Raw genomic sequence first — 12,889 nt, 5'->3', positions numbered from 1 at the left:
CCCCCCCGGGGCAACAACTGATCTGATTCCTGTTGCTTCAGACTAATTTGCATTTATTAGAGTTTTACAAATATGAGATTATGTGCTATGTCCACTTTTGTCTTTTTTTTTTTACTCAGTAAAATTATTTTGAGATTCATCCCTATTGTGTATATCAATAGTTTGCACCTGTTTGGCCTGAGACATAGTCTGTTGTGTGGATTTACCGCATTTTCTTTATCCGTTCACCTGCTGGTGGGTGTTTGGATCGTTTCAGGTTTGTGGCTGTCACAATGCAGCTGCTGTGAACATTCGTAGATAGGACTTGGTGTGGACATAGGCTTTCTCTCCCTCTTAAGTACCTAAGAGTAGAATGGCTGGAACACATAGTAGGTGTTCCTTTGACTTTTTAAGAAACGCTCAAGTTGTTTTTCAAAGTGGCCGTAACATTTTACATTCCCAGTAGCAGTGCGTGATGTCCCATTGGTCGCGTTTGGCATGGTCAGTCCTTTAAGTTTTTATCATTTCAGTAGGTTTGAAGTAGTATCTCACTGAGATTTTACTTTACGTTTCCCTAATGACTGATGTTGTCAAGTAGTTTTTCATGTGCTTTGCTATCTATGTAACTTCTTTGGTGAAGCATGCACATTTTTGCCCATTTTTTCGTTTGGATTACTTGTTTTTTTTTAGTTGAACTTTGAGAATCTTAACTGTTTTCTGGAGACAAGTTCAGACATATGCTTTGTAAATATTTTCTCTGTGTAGCTTGTCTGTTTATTCTAACAGTGTCTTTTGAAAAAAAGTTTTTAATTTTGATGAAATCCATGTTATCAGATATTTTCTTTTATGGACTGTGTAATTTGTATCATAGCTGAGAAATCTTTGCCTAACCCCAAGGTTATAAATTTTCTCTTCCTTCCTTCTAGATATAGTGTAAAACCTGTAACTATAAAACTTCTACAAGAAAACATAGGAGAAAATCTTTTAGGTTAATTTTTATAGGTGGTGTGAGGTATGGATCAAGAGTTTTTTTTTTTTTTTTTTTTAATGCATGTGGCTATCCGGTGTATGGTTCCAGCACCATTTCTCCCCGGAACTACCTTTGTACCTTTGTACCTTTGTCAGTAGTCTCTGTGTGTGTGTCCTGTATATTCCTTTGGTCTGCTTGTTTACTTTGATGTCAAAACCACAATCTCCATGAGTGTAGCTTTTTAATAAGTCTTTTTAAAAAAAAAATATTTTTTTCAGTGGGGAGGTAATTAGGTTGATTTATTTGGTTTTTCAATGGCGGTACTGGGGTTTGAACCCAGGACCTCTTGCATGCTGAGCATGCACTCTGCCACGTGAGCTATACCCACCCCCTTTCAATAAGTATTAAAATCAGGTATTAGCCCTCCAGCTGTGTTCTTTTTAAATGTTGTTTTGGGTCTCCAAGTCCTTGTATTTTCATATGAATTTTATATCAGCTTGTCAATTTCTGTAGTAGAGACCTCTGGGATTTTGATGAGGCTTGAATTGTAGATCAATAGAGAGAACTGACGCTTACTGATTCTTAAGAAAAACACAGTTTATCTCCCTGTTTATGAAGGTTTTAAAATTTTTTCTCAGCATTGTTTTGTATAATCTTGCACATCTGTTAAGTTTTTCGTAGTTTTGACTCTATTGTAAATGGTATTTTTTAAAGTTTAGTATTTATCTGTTGGTAATATATAGAAATTGAATCGAGTTTTGAATACTGATCTTAGATCATGTTATCTGTGAGTAAGGACTTCTTTTTCTGTATATAAGTTTTTTTTATTGAAGTAGAGTCAGTTTACAGTGTTGTGTCAGTTTCTGGTGTACAGCATAATGCTTCAGTCATACATGAACATGCATATATTCATTTTCATACTCACTTTCACCCTAAGTTACTACAAGATACTGAATACAGTTCCCAGTGCTATACAGTATAAACTTGTTGTTTAGGACTTCTTTTTTTTAATTTTTAAGTTTTTAAAATTTTTAATTTTTTTAGGACTTCTTTTTTTTCCAATCTGGATGCCTTTTTTTTCTTGCTCGTCGCATTGACTAGAACTTTCAGCATCTCGTGAGTAGACATAGTAAGACATGACATCTTTGTCTTCCTCTTGATCTTACGGTGAAACATTCAGCCTCTCCCACTGAGTGTGATGTGAGCTGTAGGTTTTTAATAGATTCTCTTTATCAGGTGGAGGAAGCTCCCTTCTGTTCCTACTTTGCTGAGAGTTTTTCATAAGGAATTGATGTGGGATTTTTCAAATGCTTCTGTGTCTTTTGAGATGATCACATGTTTTTATTTTTGTTAGTTTGTTAAGCAGTGAACTGATTTCTGCTCTAGTCTTTAACTTTCCTTTCTTCTATGTATTTTGGATTTAATTTACTCTTATTTAATTTTTTAAATGTAGAAACTGAGGACATTGATTTGAGACCTTTTTCTCTTCCTTTAAGTATCTGGGGCTATTAATTTCTAAGGACTGCTTTAGTGGCATTTCACATTTGACGTATTATCTTTTCATTATCTTGTTTCTAGTATTTTCTAATTTCCTTTTTTGATTTTTCTTGTGTTATTTAAAGGTGTTTTTTAGTTGCAAGGTTTCTTTAGATATCTTTGTTATTCATTAAAATTTTTTGTTGTGAAATTTTTATTCCAGTTTTGTTGAGATATAACTGACACACAACACTGTACAAGTTTAAGGTGTGCAACATAATGATTGACTTACATACTTATGAAACAATTACCACAATAAGTTTATTGATTTTTAAAATTACACTGTAGTTAACATATTTTGTATGAATCTTATAAAATTCATTGAGACTAGTTTTATAGCCCAGAATATGTTCTGTCTTAATAAGTGTTTGAGTGCACTTGAAAATGTTTTTTCTGTTGTTGGGGGAAAGTGTTCTATAAATGTCAATGAGATAAGTTGGGTAATAGTGGTGTTCAAGTCTTCTTTCTCTTTCATGCTTTTCTGATTTGTTCTATTAATTTTTGAGAAAAAGTTATTGAAATCACTAAATATAATTGTGGACTTGTCTATTTCTGCAGTTCTATCATTTGCTTCTTATATTTTGAAGCTTTGTTATTAGGTACATAAACATTTAGGATTGTTATTTTTTTTTTATAAATCAATACTTCTATCACTATGAATTGATCTTTTTTATTCCTGATAATATTATTTGCTTTAAAATCTATTTTGTCTAATATTACTATATCTACTCTAATTTTCTTTTGACTATTGTTAGCATGGTATATTTTTCTTTCCTTTTACTTCAAAACCATTTTAATCTTTATATTTGAAGTGCTTCTTGAAAGCAGTGGATAATTGGGTCTCTATATGTACTGTGTCTTTATCCTGCTGTTTCTTCAAATGTTTTTTTTTATGCCTCCCACCTTACTCTCCTCCCCTTCTAGGACCCACATTCTAAGTATATTGGATAACTTATTATTGTTCTGCACATCACTGAGTCATTTTTTTCTAGGCTTTTTTCTCTGTTTCATTTTGATCACTTCTATTGCTGTGTCTTCAGGTTTACTTGTTTTCTTTTTGGTTTCTTATCTGCTGTTATTTCCATCTGCTGTATTTTTTATCTTACATACTATACTTTTAACTGCTAGAAGTTTCATTTGGATTTTTTTTTCTGTATTCCTTTCTTCATCATGTTTATGTTTTCTTCTACATTCCTAAGCTTGTGGCACATAATTAGTGTAGCTTTTTGAAAATATATTCTTGTCTGCTAATTACAACATGCTTATCTTTTCTTGATCTAATTTTACTGAGTTTTCTCCTACTTCTGGCTCATCTTTTTCTGTTTCTTTATTTACCTAAGTAGTTTTGGATTGGATGCCAGACAGTGTGAATCTTACATTGTTGGTTGCTAGATTTTTGGGATTCCTTTAGATAGTGGTGGACTTTGTTCCATCATGTAGCTAATTCGCTTGGAATTAGTTTGATAATTTTTAGACTTGCTTTTAGGCTTCGTTAGGGTGAGTTTAGAGCAGTCATTATTCTCTGGTTGCTTAAACGTCACTTCTGATGACTCAGTGACCCATGTATTAATCTTTCTGACTGGTGGGAACATGAACGTGTGTGAACTTTGTGAATTGTTTGGGTTATGCTTTTTAGTGCTTCTTTTCCAAGCCTCATGGGGTGTCACCCTCCTCATTCTTAGAGCATTATTGAGCCAAAGATTCAAGGATGGGCCTCTTCAGCTCTCCAGAGCTCTTTTTTCTCTGTGCAGCTCTCTACTTCCAGCATTCTATCATATCATGCAGGTTTTAGCCTTCTCGGCCTCCCTGACCTTTCATCTCTGTCCTTGCCATGCGTGTTGCGTACAAACTGCCTTCCGGAAGTATCAGGGGGGCAATCACGGGATTCACCCTATTTGTTTTCCTGTGTTGCCTGTTACTCAGTATCATAAAATAACTATTTTGTGTATTTTATATGATTTTCTAGTTTCCCATTGTTTTTAGTAATGAGTATAAATCTCAACTCTGGAATCAATTAGGTTCTGAAAGCGTTTGTTTTCATTAATTTCATATGGTCAAGTATTACTAGATATTACTTTTAAAGAGTATTTTATTTTACTTTTGTTAGGTGTGCTTAAAGGGGAAAAGTATTTTAGACTGTTCTGTTTGTTGGATCCTGAACTATGGGTTTCAAATAATGAAATGTGTTAAAGATACCTCATACAGAGAATGGTATCATACACCTTTTATGAAATGGTTGCTTGTACAAAATAATTTCCGGGCTTTCTATGCGCATTAGTACTGCATTTAAAAAAAAGTAGTCCTGAAGAATGAAAGAAAGAAAGTGAACTCTTAAGTTTTGTATTTTTCTACTTGTTTTAGTGTTAGTGAAGGGAAAGTTGATGTAATAAGCTAAAATGATACTCTGGATTCTCTGTGGTTTTAATTTAAATCCGTTATCCCATCTTCTACAAATAATATTGTGAGTTAACATATTCTTTTTTTAGTTCTTATTTTTTATTGAAGTGTAATTGGTTTATAATGTTAGTTTGAGGTGTCCAGCAAAGTGATTCAGTTATACATATATATATATTTTTTCAGATTCGGCCATTACAGTTCATTATAAGAAACTGAATATAATTCCCTGTGCTATAGAGTAGATCCTTGTTGTTTATCTATTTTATATATAGTAGTGTGTATGTATTAATATTCTTGATGATCTGGCATCTAGGGCTTTCTGACCCTGGAGAGACTGCTTCTCCCAGGACTGGCTAGTTCCTAGAAATAGCAACTGACTCTCCTTTGAGCATGCTTTTCATGTGCAAACCAACCAACCAGTCCAGAGCCCGTACCTGCCAACCACCTCCTTTAGCGGTCTCACAGGTGAGCCACTGTCTCCTTGCCCTAATGTCACCCCAGGGCCATGTACGAGGCAACTTGGGGCAGTCCCTACACCCCGGAGCCCGCTGAGATTCACACTAGCCTATCCCATCTGCCTGTCCGTTTCTTCCTGTGAAAACCACGGTAAAGACTCTGGCCCATGCTCCCCCTCACACCTTCTGCCTCCTGACTGACCCTGGGGCTTCCCTACGGCCCCACACAGTGCAGCTTATCCCTTCTGGGGCATGTGAGTAACAAACTATATTTTCAGTGGCAGTTTTCTCCTGATCTGGTGGCCTCACCATACCCGAAACAAAACAAAATTCTGGGTACATTTTAAAACATACTAGAAAATTATTTTTAAAAGTATTAAAATTCGTTTCTTAGAATAATCAAGCCAAATGTATTAAAATAAAAATAGGATTTGAAACAGAAAAAGAGATTCCCATCATAACCAACTAATACCAATTATGTCGCCAATTATTTCAAATTTTAAGGGAATTAGAAGAGAAGGAAATGAAGGGCGTAGAGAAAATGAGAGAACAGCCAGCACTTACTGAACACTTACTGTGCTCCAGGTGCTAAACTAGACACCATTACTTGTACTTTTTTTTTTTTTTAACATTTTTTATTGATTTATAATCATTTTACAATGTTGTGTCAAATTCCAGTGTTCAGCACAATTTTTCAGTCATACGTGGACATATACACACTTATTGTCACATTTTTTTCTCTGTGAGCTACCATAACATTTTGTGTATATTTCCCTGTGCTATACAGTATAATCTTGTTTATCTATTCTATAATTTTGAAATCCCAGTCTATCCCTTCTCACCCTCCGCCCCCCTGGTAACCACAAGTCTCTATTCTCTGTCTATTTCTGAGTCTATTTCTGTCCTGTATTTACGCTTTGTTTTTGTTTGTTTGTTTTTGTTTTTGTTTAGATTCCATATATGAGCGATCTCATATGGTATTTTTCTTTCTCTTTCTGGCTTACTTCACTTAGAATGACATTCTCCAGGAGCATCCATGTTGCTGCAAATGGCATTATGTTGTCAGTTTTTATGGCTGAGTAGTATTCCATTGTATAAATATACCACATCTTCTTTCTCTGGTCACCTGTTGATGGACATGTAGGCTGTTTCCATGTTTTGGCTATTGTGAATAGTGCTGCTATGAACATTGCTTGTACTTTTAACCCCCAACAGGTGGATCAGTTAATAGCTACTCTACTGTTGCCGTAACTGATGCTCAGAAATACTAAGTTTATAAAGGCAAAATTTCTTTTAAAAAACACATTTGTAAAGTCAACCATAGATTAACAATTCAGCGTTTGATTTTGTAAGAACAAGCCTGCCATTTAAAATGTGGCTTTTCTTCAGGACACTGCACTAAATGTAGTGCTGCACGATGGACATGTCACACAGGCAGTGTGGCCAGCAGACGTGTCTCGGTGGCACCATGTACATGCCTAAATGAATCCTGCCCTCCCTCATTTGGGTTGGACTTGGCCGCTGGGCTCCCGCAGTTTGCTCCCTTCAGCAGATGCAAGACTACGCTTTCCCTCCTTTACCCTGTGATGGAGAGGTCAGCCTAGCGGCATACCGGGGGCCTCCCGATGCCCGCAGCCTCCTCTTTCCTTACCTTTTTAGCTGGCAGAGATCTGACCTTTCTTTTATTCAAGCTACTCGTGAAATCCCATTGCCTCTGTGAATCTGACCTAGTTGGAAAAGAACAGGCAAATTCCCCACGCTCTCCCCCGCCCTTGGAGCATTCACTTCTCATTAACTGCTTCCCGTGCAAGAGTGACTCTGCTCCTTCCTGTGTGTAGTGCAAAAGTGACATGCTGCATGCCCCCAGGGACGGGGACAGGGACCTTAGCTGTTGTGGATATTACTATTTAATTTTTACACCGCCAGCGTTTATTTCCATCACACTGTCCTCAGCTGTCCTTTAAAACGAGGTTACTTGATCAGCCACCATCCTCATTCAGAGTGCTGTCAGGATGTTGTCATACCTGGGTAGGCGCTACACTCATGCTGTTCCTTTTGCCCATGACCCAGGCACTTGGGGAACATCTATTCCTATTTCAAAACCCAGAATAAGTGATGCTGGCCTGTGTGACTCTGTACCATTCTCCTGTTTCATCCAGTTCCTGTGGTGTGATTCAGGTGTTCCATAACTCTTCACCTGCTGTCTTTAAGGAAGGAGACAGTGTGTCTCTGGTGCCCAGCAGCAGGCATGGAGGGGCTCTCGTGAAATGAGGAACACAGTTAAATGCATATTGCTTTACAGAGAGATGGTCCCCTCCACTTCCAGACCTTTGGTTAGTTTATACATGTTCTCTTCTTCTGGCTGAGAGTAGGGGTGAGTGGGCGTCATTCTTTGTCACCTTTCATGGGGCTCTGTACTCACCATTGGATTGGGAAGGTCTGAAAAACAGAGTTTAGAGTGTTGAGAGGAGACTCCATAACTGAGCAGTGCTGATCCAAGAGTGTCGCAGTGTTTGCCTTAGGAATTGATCTTCTCATGGAATAAAAGGAAGGAATCCTTGTGCTGAAAGGAAACATTAATCTTCTGGAGTTTGAAACTATTTTCTCACCTTTTCCCACATTCCGAAGACTTGAGAAAGAAACTGGGCATTCGTAGTGCATAGCAGGATCATGGCAGGGCCACAGCAGGGTGGCTAGGATTTAGATTTGCACAAGTCATCAACAGGTTTTTTTTTTTCCTAGTGGTTGCCTTCAAATCGCCTGTCTTTGGGGGCTATACATTTCTCCTTCAGCTTGGGGATCTAGCAAGTCATGCCAGTGCATTTGAGATGGAATGATGCTGGGTTTCAATCAAAAAGAGTAATAATAGTAACAACCTTTTGTAAGGTTGTTAGGAGGGTTAAATTAGTTCACATAAGTAAAGGATGTTAGAACAAAGCCTGGTAAATGGAAAGCGCTCAATATCCATATCATTGTTACTGTTTAATAATGAAAAGTGACAACCTTTAGTTTAAAAAAGACAGCAAACATTTCACATGGAGTTATTTATCATGGATGTGGCTTATTCATGGGCCCACTGAAGAAGGGAAGAAGGGAAACATCTTGATTTTGAGCAGAAACAGTGATTACCTGTCATAAGTGTCAGTCAGTTTTATGTCCTGGTGATTTTGTACAGATCTAAATTTAAAAATCTGCTGAATATTTTAGGCAGTTATTACTTATAGAGCACTTCCTTTATGTCCTGTAAATCTAAAGACTTAGATTTAATGACCCTGTAAATCTGAAGGTTTGTAATACCTATAAAAGTTTGGATTAATCCATAAATTCATCGGCTAAGTGAAGGAGGCAAATTAAATGCCTGTTTTAATCTTTGCATGTTTACACTAGTCAGACTTTTAACAAATTGATTTAAGCTTTTTGAGAATTATTGAGCAAAATTCTTGGTTTGCCAAATTCTGCATTAATAGAACTTTCTGTTATGTATTATTACATAATTTGCTTTGCATGTGGATAGAAACAAAGTATAACAAATATTTTTCTTTCATGACTTCAGTAAGGAATGAAGGTTCTAGAAAGCCCCCCCCCATAGTTATCTTGGAGCAATTACTGCAGATTTTGAACATTTTCAGAGTTGATAATAAAAGTGTGTCATGCCTACATCAAACTATTTCAGGCTTATTATCTGGCCAGCTATTATTCTGTGGTTATTCAGGAGAGACCTGGTTTAACAGAAATCATGTAATGGTCAGGGCCAGATTTAATGAAAATTGAGCAGATCACGCAGAGTGCTAATACAGTGTTTTCTTAGGACACCTCTGTTGCCTTCCTTAGAAGTGTTTTGTTATTGTGTTGGTGGTTAACACAGGAATGACTTGGGGACATTTTGTCAGTTTAATCGCACTGTAGCAAGAATCAAGAGACCTTGTTATAAGGCCTGGTTTTGCCATTAGCCTGATCTGGATTTAGTCTGGTCTCTTAATAGCACTGTGCCTCAGTTTATATGTCTGCAGTAGACGATGGATTTGAAGTAGAGGATCTTGACGGCCCTTTGCAACTCTGGGATCCTAATTCTATATGCCTTTAGCTCTAACGTTCTTTGAAATATGACAAACCTTGAGTGCTGGTCTGAGTTAATTAGGATTTGATGGTAAACTGTCCAGGAAATTGAGACACAGGGGAAGTCACAGTCAACAGGGTTACTGAGCCCAACTCTTGGTATGTCATTCTTCTGTTTTATCAAGCATGAGGTTGCCTCTGGAACACAAGTCTGAAAATTCAAGTACTCTCAGTTCCTTAAGCCCCACTACGACAGCACTGTGGCCAGGTTGACCATGCATTAGACACACTCTGTTTTGCTTTGACACTTATTTAATGAAAGGAAGATGACTTCCTGTTAATTGGAATTCTCTAAAACCATTTGGCATGTGGCTGAGCTGAGCCAATTGGGAAGAAAAAAGACAAAATATTCTAGACAGGATAGACATCCAGTTACAGAGCTGGTTTCATTGCAACCCAGCTGAACTCCATCTCCAGGATGCTATGACCATTTGCTGGTATCAAATGCAAACAAAAGATGCACCTGGACTTTTTAAGCTCCTATGATAAACTAAAGGGATGAGGAAATGAAACAATTTTCATGATGTAGTTTCAAAGACAGCTTAAGCTTTTTTTTTTTTTTTTTTCTGGAAAAAGCTTAACATTTTGTGCCATTCAGTTAAGTGGGATACAAAATATAGGTGACCAGATTTTTGAGTTAGATGAGAATAGAGACTTAAATACCCGTGACGCTGAGAGATCACAGTTCAATCAGCTGTTTCTTAAACCATGAGCTGCTGTTGGTGGAGGATGAATTCCTAGGTCCAGGCGGGGTTTTCAAGGCAGGTCCACACCACAGCAGGTATTAAGTGAGGCCATCAGTGCAAGAGTTCATTGTAATTGTTTCTTGGGTCTGACGCATTGTCAGCCAGCTGTATTCAATTTACTTCCTTAGTTTTGATAGCCACGACATTTATTATCTGTTCAAACACAGGCAGATTAAACACCAAAAGAGGATTACTTCGCTGAACAAAGCAGTCACACATGAGCTATCTGCTTCTATTTTTCTGTTTTTGTTTAAGAAAGAAAAGAAGGCTGGGTTTAGGAGTGCCAGGATTCTCGGCAGGGTAGGGCCGGCTGGGAGACAGGCCATGAAGCAGTTTCTGATTGGACTCACCCGTCTAGAACGTGCACACTGTGAGGCCAGCCCGCCTTAGATTTCCTTCTGGGCGAGGGCAGGGGGGAAAGTGAGCCTCTCCTCCAAGCAATTTTCTAGTGTAATTGATACCAACTTTTGGATATTTCCTTAAGAACATTGAACTATTTTCAAAGCATACAGATTATTATTTTTTATGTCTTAAACATGGAAATAACAATAAACACCCAGAGATGATTTTTGTTGAGAGACAGCAGGGAGTAACCAGGGGATCTTGCACTTGGATACACATCAGAAGCATCTGAAGACCACACCAGAATCCACCTCACCCCACACCTCCAGGGATGGGTCCTGCTAGAAGCACACTAAAGACGGGCTGGAGTAACTCCCAGAGCAGCAGCTTAGGAGTGCCCTGCCTCACCTCACCTTCAGATTGTTAGCATTGATTTCCATCTGATAGGCCTATTAGAGATGACGGACTTGGAACTCAGCAGGATGTATGCATCTGCTATTGGAATGTATGATTTTGTCCATAATCTAACTGAAAGATGTTTCTCATGTTGATTGAAACCTCTCTGTAGTGAATTATAGAGAATTGCTCGTTTTGATAGAGTTCTTAAAGATATACTCAGTATTTCTCTGCTCTCCCCATTGGAAGTGTGTTTTGTATTTCCCCACTCTTGTCTTGTGGTTTGAGTCACCAGCATGACATCTGATACTTTGTTTTTGTTCATTATTTATTAATAATTCTTAGACATTTACCTATGAATTATTAAGCAATAGATGAAATGAAACAAATGTTGAGTTTAGTGGCCAAGTGACATATTTCTGATTTAGCACGGTGAACTGAATTTGGGAGACGCTGTAAATTAAATGCGTAATGGCTATTTTGTATTGAAATTTGATAAATAACTTAAAGAATAACTTCATAAAAGCTAAAACTTAATTTTACTGCAATCTTAATTTTTCTTCATTTCCTAACTGTTCCAAGTTAATTATTTTAAAATGAAATATAATAAACTGAAGGCTCTTCTGGAGTAAAGGCGCAGTTGAATACTACTAATATACTTACTTTCTTTTATTATTTGTGTGCCATCAGTAATTTTCTTACAGAATGACTAAAAGCTGGGAGACAGAAAAGAGAATTTCTTATAAAACAAGTATCCTCTGTTTTCACTTTTATTTTGGATTTGACGTATGCAGGGAAAGTTCTTTGAAGATGCAGTTTGAAAGCTTTCTTTATTTTCTTCTGTTTTGTAGAACTGTTAGGTCATGTTCGACCGCACTGTAACTTTTAGAACAACAACAACACAAAAACAACTCCTAAAATACAAAAGTGAGTATACTTCCTACTTTGAATCATTCTACCTTTAGGCATATGTTTTTTCACTTTACTGAGTGGGATAGAGAAATACAAAATACAGATACCACCCAATTTCAGCCTCTCTGAGAAACTTTGAGACATACTTGAGTTTTGTCTTTTTGCCTACTCGCGATTATCCTCGTGACCATCAGAGGGCCTTTGGACAGGTAGCTGGATGGAGTGGGGGTGAGCAGTGCAGAGCAGAGTGTTGTTGTAGCGTAAAGGCTGGTGATCAGCCCGCGGTCCCTGCCATCTACCTCGGCGTGGATCAGCAGGCCTGCTCTGGGTCACTTTGACTGATCTTGGGGCGGAGTGAATGCTGAAAAAGCTTATTCAGGAAACTCAGAAAGGTAAACTTTCTCTGAGATCATTCACAACTTTAGGGTTTGATGACTCATCAAGATGACCCCCTCAATGGTCTTTCCCTTAGATAAGAGTGTGGAGAGTCATAAGACCGGGTGGAAGGAGGGGCCTTGGGGCTCATCTTTGTAGCCTTTCCTCCTTCAAGGAGCCACTTCTCTGGTATCCAGGTGAGGAGCTCATTCCAACCATGGGTTGTGAATGGATTGAGCTTCACATGAAGAGGCTGATCACTGAATGAAACCATTTTAGGTAAATAAAACTATAAAGCTGAGAGACTGATCTGTCTTGTATAACTTGTAAACTGATTGTCAAGGTATTTGTGAAAGATGAGTCCAAACACAGCTGTAGCAGTGGCTGATTGATGAAAATGAATCTGGTAAAAGTTGACTGTGTCCAGCAATCATATTTTAAAGATGTATCTTAACCAAAGCACTTGGGGTCAAAGTAGAGGATAGATATCTTGCCCTTACGGTGCTTTTAATCTGATTTAAGAATGCGGATTTTAAATAAGTGTTGTTTTATAACCTATTTTTAATATGTTAGAGATGCTTTCAATGACAATATGGTATTTTTAGTAGCTGCCCAGTATTCTCTTTTATGGATGTAATCTGATTTTTTGCACTGAGACCCTATTT

General features: G+C 37.6%; 1 protein-coding gene across 2 annotated transcripts in view; it reads left to right on the top strand.

Annotated features, from left to right (window-relative positions):
* Nucleotides 1-12,889, top strand: part of GNAQ (G protein subunit alpha q) — a 261,133-nt gene that overhangs the window by 57,204 nt on the left and 191,040 nt on the right. The window contains exon 1 of one of the 2 annotated variants that reach the window (XM_032477887.1): nt 11,786-11,864. The exons of the other annotated variant lie outside the window; for it this stretch is intronic. Within the exon in view, the coding sequence (XP_032333778.1) occupies nt 11,801-11,864 (64 nt within the window). The 5' untranslated portion in view covers nt 11,786-11,800. Of the gene's footprint in view, nt 1-11,785; nt 11,865-12,889 lie in introns of those variants that run through there. 2 annotated transcript variants of the gene reach the window in all.

The sequence above is a fragment of the Camelus ferus genome, chromosome 4 (assembly GCF_009834535.1).
Source record: "Camelus ferus isolate YT-003-E chromosome 4, BCGSAC_Cfer_1.0, whole genome shotgun sequence".
Lineage (NCBI taxonomy): Eukaryota > Metazoa > Chordata > Mammalia > Artiodactyla > Camelidae > Camelus > Camelus ferus.
The sequence above is the reverse complement of the archived record's forward strand: the minus strand, read 5'-3'. Positions and strand labels throughout refer to the sequence as shown.